Genomic DNA, 8,575 nt, shown 5'->3' with positions numbered 1-8,575 from the left:
ACATTAAGCAAAAGGTTCAGCAGCACGTAGATGAACCCGTAAAAGAGTTAGCACCCACCACCACCACCACGTGACATTGTCACATGGTTTCAGGGGGCAGTCAAATAGTCATGAAATCAGTGTCTTTATTTACAGGAAGAGTGAGTGAGTTCCCAAATTCGGTCTTTCTTTTCCCAAGGCGTGGGAAACTGCTCAACTCAAGATTAATGGAATTTGAAACCAATGGTTTTATCGAGTTAACCTATCAAATTTACATCTATAGATTAACAAAATCCACACTCGAAAAAGGTTTTGAAATTACAAAACAACAATAAAACTTTTTCTCCTCCCTCCGTGAGTATTACAGTATACAGTCAATTCTTGGTTCTGCCGCAATGACGCAAGAGCATTTCTTGATTCTTCCGCTGCAGTTTTGTTAGTATTAGTCTTACCTCGTGCTCGCAATAACCAAGTTACCATCTAGGGCGCAACAATAAGCAACTCTGGTCCAGGTAACCTACTGCAACGGCACTTCTAAAATTTGGCGTGTGCCAACGGCAAGTTTTTTGCAAGATACATTGACAAATTTTTATACTTGCGAAGTTGCATAAAGTTTACAATTTTTGAGAATTGATATTCAAATTTCTATAGAACTGAGCTAAGTACATTCAAATTTATCATTGTAATTTCATCCATTATTTTGCCAAGTGCAATGGGATCCTTAAGTACATCCGTATGAGAGACATTAGTAACTCTAATCACCTTAAGAGACTTTTCTTTCGGCCACTCTGATTCAAGTCGAAGCAAGCTCAATAGATTCACAGTTCCATCTCCATCTCCATACACAATCTCAGGTTGTTTATCAAACCCATCTTTATTATTAGCATAAAACAATGTCTCGGCAGTCTTTATTCCGGTTCCAACAACACAAGTTATTGGCAAGCCGGGTGAAACTAAACTCTCCGTTAACGGCAGAATTCGGTTCGTATAAGGAAAAACGCCTTCTGAAAATCCAATATCGTCGAGGAATTGTGGCATGTCGGATGCTGTGTAAGTCTTGTTTGGTGTAATTACTAGAGGAAGTTTACGACCGAAGAGTTTAGGAGAAGGTAAAAGCCATAAATTACTTTCAGAACTCCTTTGCTCAGCTCTTACTAATAATGGGTTTACTAATGGCACACCTAGTGAGTACCCTGAAGCAAATGTAAGCATTTCTTGAACCGTTCCACCCCACGGAGCTGACAGTGCAATAAAATGTTTTACGAATTTTTGACGCCACGAAACCGGATTTCTATTGAGCAATTGAAGAACAAAAAGACCTCCTAAGCTGTGTGAGAGTATTATGACCGGTTTTCCATCATTAGATTTGCTTGCTTTCTCTATTAACTCCTTCAGTTGTTGGAGGTATTTAGTGCCAACAGCTGAAGGACGACCCTCTCCAGCAAGACCATACCTGAAATCATATGGAGCTCCAAATAGGTCTTGACCTTCTACGTAGCCTTGTCGCTCGAGTGATTCCACCAGCGGTGCCATGTACGCTGTAATGTCCCTGAAAATTCATGTCATAGTCCTAACTAAGTCAATAAAAATCATGCATAAACCGAACCCGAGAAAGAGAAAGTGATTACCTGAGGATGAGATTGGGATTGAGATACTGAAGGCCCTCAGTGGAGCCAAAATACGGAACTCGAGTCTCAACGCCATGCGCATTCCGGTAATCATCCTTGACAGGGTCATAGTATAGAGTCATACGTTCAGCAAAGCACTCTGTAAATGGTTGTACCAAGACTTTTAGATCGAACCATAGTCTGAACCAACGATGAGCAGGGGTTAAGAATCTGCAAGCTAAACTCGATGTCTTGTAATAATCTTTGCTCAGCTTAGCTTCTAATTGGTTGCCACCACTTCCAGGCACCAGAATGACAGGATGACGATTATCCGTTCGAGCTTGACACGTGCACATCATCATTGCCATTGATGAAACCATCACCACCACAACCGTTACTAGTTTCATCAAGGAAGGCATTGATTTCAGTTTGCATTTGTTTTGTCCATGAAATCAGTTTGAATTTTGAAGAGTGAGAGAAACTGAGAGCAAGAAGACATGAGTTGAATTTAGTTGGTTGGCTGGTAGCCCATGTAGGACTAGTAGATATGGACATCCACAGTCAGACCATCACTGATTGGCCTAAATAACAAAAAATAAAATAAAAAATGACGTGGTATGTTATATGCCATAGCTTGGATCTGTGGTGCTCTCTTCATCACTTGCCAGTCATGGAGGGCTCGTCACTAGGCATAATACAATGGGCAAATAATTTGTTCAAAATTCAGAGTGTTTCCTGGGTCTCCTTGTTTCTTGATTGACTGAGAGAGATAGTACGCTATCCCTTGTGCTTCGGCATACCAAATGCTCAGGAAGAGATCATATCCACCCTAAAGTTTCCTACTCGACCCAACACCCGACTCAGTCCCACACACACTCTCAACCTTCAGTTCAGATGCAGTTATAATTCATGATAAACGATTTTCAGATTAGCTAAGCTCTGTAAAATTCAAGAAGATTACGATAAATAAATGAATAGACGATAAACTACTCTGTATTTATTTTACCATAAACCAAAGACAGTTTTAAGAAGCTCCATAAGAAGGATTGTTATGAAAAAAGAAAAAGAAAAACACAAGCACATAATAATACTGCTCTAATAAGATTGGGTGCTGAACTCATCAAAGACTTGAAATCAAACCCCCGCAATCGCTGCGTTTTCGATTATTACAATCACCTGCAAGCTGACCTGTCCTGTCATCTTCAGATACTTCTTGGCCGAACCAATCATCAGATAGGTATTCTTGTTCATATATTTTGATCATCTCCGAAGATGATCTGCTGTGTCATCATGAGATGCATTTTCCTCTTTCGTATCATTTGTTATACTCGTTCTATGTTTAAAGAGAAGGATACACATCAGTTTAGATGCAATCCAAGCAAAAAACAAGTGAATGAGAAAGAAATCAAATACTTACAAAGACAGGAGACCATGATCTGCCTTGCGAAAATCTTTCACATTAACATAACTATATGAGAAAGCATAAATAAAAGCATTGCTCCAACTAAGAACTCTTTCTGGCTTCCATACAAGTTCGCACTTATGACTTCCAAGGTGATAACTGTACACCCTTCCTTGTAATCCAAGAAAAATAATGTCAGATAGTGGGTGAACACCATATGGCTCAAATAGACGACAAGGCAGGGGTTCAGGCACATGCAATGTATGCCAGATAGCTTGATTTGTATCCAACAAGTCATCAATGCAGATGCAGTGCTTCAACTCCCAAAAACTTCCACTTGTGCCATGATAATCAAACTGCCACATTGATAATCTAAATTCCTCGTCGTAATTCAAATAATACAGAACACCTCTAGAATTTCCAATCAATCCAGTCTTATAGCCTGGGCATGGAAGTTCTATGACTTGAGCTGACACTGCTGCTGATTTGAGGTCGAACTGAACAAGATACTTTTTCTCAGGTAACATGTATAACATCCCATCCAAGTGTACAGCCTTCTTAGCCCATTTAACCCCTCGATAGTAGGGAGCATTAGATTCGGATACTTCACCCAATCTCCTGGTACTAGGTGCCTAACCCACTTACCATGTTCCGAGGAAAACATGTCCAACATTGGACATTCAAGGTGAGAATGAGGCAAAACAACTTTGTAATCATTAGATTGGACTGGATCAAAGATTAGTGCAGCATAATTACTTTCAACATGTTCCAGAGGTTCAGGGATATGAAAACACTGATTTGTTTCTAAACTAACCACAACATATGGACAAGCATAATCTGGCCGGCAGCATTTACAACAGTCGATCTCATGATAAATATCGCACTTATCTTTATCTTTCGGAATGGAACCAACATAATTTACCTCAGGCTTTTTATCAGATATATACCGCGAGTCACAAATTTTTCTAAGAAATCCTCTATATAAGTTAAGGACACAAGCTTCTGCAAAAACTCTAGGAATACAGATGTCAGAAATAGGTCTGTTCCAGGATTTCGATACACACTTGAACACGGTCAAATTCTTTATGGGTAACCGACACAAGATCTCAATTACTAAATCAATTGGTAAATGTTCTGCAATAATCTTGTTCGTTGTTTTTCCTGAGACTATTTCGTTTTGGTAGATAAGAATTCCTCATAAGAACTTATTTGAGAACGCAAATGAGCAGAAGGCTCAATGGTTTGCATCACTACAGTAAGTCTTTGAGTTGTCAGAAGTCTTGAGTTAAAAAGTTTGCAGAATGTAACCACCGGTTGATTTGACCTCCTTATAAGAAAAATAAAGTTGAGCAATCTAGTGGCCTGGGCTTGGCTCGTGGTTGAGACAATATATATGTTCTTGGCCGCAATCTAGTATTCACCTGTTGATGGAGACAGTTCTTGATGGATATTCCACGTTTCTTACACGACTATTGCGTGCAAAACACTTTTGATGTCTCCTTGCCTGTTGGAAGTTAGTCTAGGCTTCTTAGACGGTGAAAATTGCAGTAATCCCCTAACAACAACAACAAAGGATCTCTTTTGAGAATGATGAACAGTCCATCCAACAATTTTGCACTATGAATAAACTAGATGAAAACTGTGTTGCAACAATACGTCAAAACTTCTTTTTTTTGGCGTATCAATACGTATTGTATGGATACGTGTATCCAATACGTCCAATACGGCCAATACCAACTGTATAATCCTTTTTTTCAGTTAAAATACCAAAAGTTGGATAAGAAGCAACAACTGTCCATATATTTCTTTAATACTAATAAAAGTTAGATATTTATCACCAGCTGTCATCAGCCCCTCCAGTCAATACTTATCCCAAACTTTCTCCTCCTCCTCCTCTTAATCTCAACACTTATCTGATTACCTCTTGATCATGCAAACAGATGTATGTATTTTGTTATGTTTCTATCTCATATATGATATATATATATTTTAAGACTACAGATTAATATTGAGTATTCCGTATCGCCGTATTACCATTTTTTTGTTGGTGTATCCTAGTAACGTATTGGTATCCTGTATCGGATACCGTATCCGTATCGTTGCAACACAGGATGAAAATAATGTTGCACAGAGGTATGTCTCCATCCATAACCAAACAACATGCATACGAACCAATGGTTCTCAGTATTTGCGTTGATATATGGGCCAGTACTGTCTGGTACCGAAACTACAACATTAGGCCACCCTGACAAATTTACTTTTTTTACTTTCTATCAGAGCATATTGTTAAAACATCCATTCATATTTATAGATATGAAGATTGAGCAAACTTCCTTGGCAAACTATTACATATTACTACAACTACTATTTAGATAAACCAGCACATCACCAAGCATACCTAATTGTCTGTACTGGTCATAAGATAGTGAGATTGACCAATACTACCGGTATCCAGCCAATATGGCAAACCAGAGATGGAAATCTCTGGGTAAAACAGTGCTAAAACAGCCTTGGTATATATCCGCTGTAACAAGAAATTTCATGTATGGAAAGGTTTGATTTTTGTTTCAAGTCGAATTGTTCGAACATAATTTCTGATACTGAATCAATCAAATTCACCAAAAAGCACGCAATGAAGAGCAAAACACAGAATCGTTTTCCTTACAACTGACTCTAATCATGAAATCAGTGAGCAATGGACAAGGTCAACCTATAATAAAATAACTATACAGCCAGTGCAGAAAAGGAACCTCGTATAAACATTTACCAATTGAAATCTCTAAATCCAGGGCCCTGTTTTGAGGAGACATTGGAAAACCCGGAATCATCATCCTTTTTTACTGACAAAAGATGGAAACTTTAAGAAGGAAAAAACGAGCAGGCACACACTCACCCAATCTGATGTCATCTAGCTAGAAAACTTAGGAATACAGAGTTGTTGAATGAAGTTTGATCAGATTTCGGATAAAATTTAACAAATAAAAGACCCAACTTTTTTCAATTGTAGAACATCAAATTAGTCAGCGAAAAAATTAGAAATCTGCAAGATCAGGAATTGAATCGATGCATAACTCACAGATCTAAATGCAATTATGAAAATAATAATGAATTTTAAAATGGAGAAGACATCTACTTACAGAAAATTCTGAGACGAGAGCAAGCAGTAGTTTGAAACCTTGTATCCAATAAATTAATTAATGATGAAACAGCGTATCTCGATCTTCTTCAGATTTGAAGGATGTGAATCACAGGGTAAACTAGAATTTATGTGTCGAGTCCTTTAAATTAAACAAAAACACACATGCCGAAGCCGAACTCATCTTTGAAACGGAGTTCGACAAGGATAAGGAAAGGAGTTCTTATTAGGAAAGGCCATTTTTTTTAGTAAGGTATTGCATTGAAGAAAAACTAGCACTCAGGCTCCGTTACATCCGAAGTAGAGCCATCTAATCTAATATAGAGAGTTGTGTAGTTCTCCTCATATTAGATTTATCTACTGCCAGCTTTTTTAAGATACATGGCGGAGGGGTCGTATCCCAGTCCGTAATAAAAGATAAAGTTTTAGCAAATTTGGCAAGAGAGTCTGCTACTTCATTTTCTAGTCTAGGCACAAAATGAAAACCCAAAAAGTTATGACTTCCTCCAATGATTTTAGATGCTTCGTCCAGTAGAGCTTTGCTTCTCTATGAAACCTCATAGCGCTTTTCTTGTAAGTAGTTGAAACAACTTTCGCAATCTCCTTCTATGCTGAAATCTTTGAAGTTCTTTTCCTTCGCCCATACTGCTGCCTGGTACATTTCTATTGCTTCTGCTTCTTGTGGATTTGTTGAGAGTGACGGTCCTGCTCTGCCTCCTTCGAAGATTCCTGTATCATTACGCAGAACTAAAGCAAAACTTGAGGGGGTTATAACAGAGTCCCAAGCTGCATCAATGTTGATTTTTTTTTTGTTATCATCTGGAGCTATCCAAGAAGGTTTGGGAGTAGCTGTTTTCTTGTTATGCTTAATAGGATTAGATTGGTTCCTAGTCCAAAAAAGCAGATGTCTTTGTATATCTTGGGATAATTGTATTGTTGTTCTAGTTTTTGATTCAAAGACCCTATTACACCGTTCTTTCCAGATCATCCACATTTTGGTTAGAATTAATTCTAAAGATATCTCCTGTCTTGGGTTATTAATCCATTCCTTATAGGTGTCTAATAAGAAAATAGAGGGATCTAGTTGAAGTGAAATAAGGTTTGGAGCAATTTCCCAAATTTCTCTAGTATATGGGCAGTGAAAAAATAAATGCTCAGTTGTTTCTAGGTCTCCACCACACATAGTACAATTAGGATTAATATCATCTACTTTACCATAAAGATTCACATTTGTCGCAATGACATTTTGCAAACATTTCCAAAGAAACACTTTAACTCTCTGAGGCACTTCTAATTTCCAGAACGAGTCTGGTAAAAGAAGACTGGTTATTTATGTTCCTGATTCATTCAACTTGTCATACAAAGATTTAACAGTATAGTATCCATTGGAAGTCAGAGTCCATCTTAGTTGGTCTTGTTTTAGGTTTCCATCTAAATCAAGAAAGAGGTTCATGTTCAGAATTTTAATTGCTATGGCCTCAGGGAAAGAGTTCTTAATAAGGGTAATGTTCCAGGATAGAGAGTTAGGAAGAATAAGACCAGCTACTACGGATAGGTGCTTATTAGACGAGTTTTTAAATTCTAGCAGAGAAGAAGTTAGGCATGGAATCCAATTATCCATCCAAATATTAATACTTAATCCATCTCCTATTTCCCAAATGCTATACTTTTGGATTAGATCGAGTTCTTGACAAATACATTTCCAGATCCAAGAGCTTCTAGTAGAGGGTTTAATTTTTAAAGGGGATTTTTTATTTTTGAAATACCTACTTCTCATGGTTTTTGCCCAAATAGAGTCTTTCTCTTTGATCAGTCTCCATACCAGTTTAGCTACCATTGCAAGGTTAAATTTATGGGCATCCCTAAAGCCTAAACCTGTCTAGCATGCAATATATAGGATACCGTTTCACTTGGACTAATAGAAGAAATGGTAATGATCTTATTCTAGAGATACTAGATAGAGTCCTTACTTCTTTTGATTGGAATGCTATTTATCCTAATGATGTTGTTTATCACTTGAATGTTGTTGGTAGTGATCACTGTCCCATCATGTTAATAACTAGCAAAAAAAGTAGTAATACAAAAAAACCCTTTAGGGTTAACAAAGCCTGATTCAGAGACACTACTTGTCATGATCTGATTAAGTCTGAATGGAAAAGCAACACTAATGGTTCCGCTGCCTATCAACTCACTCATTGTCTCAAAAACACTAAAGTTGGCCTTAGACACTGGAACTACCATCATTTTGGTAATATCCAAACTCAGATCACCAATATTGAAACTCAATTATCTGATCTTACCTCTAGGGGAACTAATCATAATACTAGAAGGATAGAAGAGTTGAAAACTGAGTTAAAACATTGGTATGATATATAATCTGACTTCTGGAGACAAAAAGGCAAAGATGATACTCTTCTTTTGGATGACAGAAACACTGCTTACTTTCACCAA

At 37.6% G+C, this 8,575-nt stretch overlaps 2 protein-coding genes across 4 annotated transcripts; both read right to left on the bottom strand.

Moving 5' to 3' along the window:
* Positions 1-511: 511 nt before the first annotated feature.
* On the bottom strand, positions 512-2,525 carry LOC113286362 (lecithin-cholesterol acyltransferase-like 1). The gene is made up of 2 exons (XM_026535001.1): positions 1,608-2,525; positions 512-1,528 (listed from the first exon to the last, which is right to left on the bottom strand). The coding sequence occupies exons 1-2, from the start codon at positions 2,003-2,005 to the stop codon at positions 625-627; spliced, it is 1,302 nt and encodes a 433-aa protein (XP_026390786.1). The 5' UTR covers positions 2,006-2,525; the 3' UTR covers positions 512-624.
* Positions 2,526-2,561: 36 nt separating this feature from the next.
* LOC113286374 lies at positions 2,562-6,483 on the bottom strand. 3 transcript variants are annotated; one of them, XM_026535018.1, is made up of 3 exons: positions 6,126-6,483; positions 3,004-4,543; positions 2,562-2,919 (listed from the first exon to the last, which is right to left on the bottom strand). In XM_026535018.1, exons 2-3 carry the CDS (start codon positions 3,522-3,524, stop codon positions 2,847-2,849), a joined length of 594 nt encoding a protein of 197 aa, XP_026390803.1. In that variant the 5' UTR covers positions 3,525-4,543; positions 6,126-6,483; the 3' UTR covers positions 2,562-2,846. The 3 variants fall into 3 exon arrangements, with proteins under 3 accessions (XP_026390803.1, XP_026390808.1, XP_026390796.1); XM_026535023.1 differs by having other exon boundaries at positions 3,004-3,628; XM_026535011.1 differs by having other exon boundaries at positions 3,004-6,483.
* Positions 6,484-8,575: the final 2,092 nt, after the last annotated feature.

Source organism: Papaver somniferum, chromosome 1 (genome assembly GCF_003573695.1).
Source record: "Papaver somniferum cultivar HN1 chromosome 1, ASM357369v1, whole genome shotgun sequence".
NCBI classification, from domain to species: domain Eukaryota; kingdom Viridiplantae; phylum Streptophyta; class Magnoliopsida; order Ranunculales; family Papaveraceae; genus Papaver; species Papaver somniferum.
Note: the sequence above shows the minus strand (reverse complement) of the source record. Positions and strands in the feature narration are given on the sequence as shown.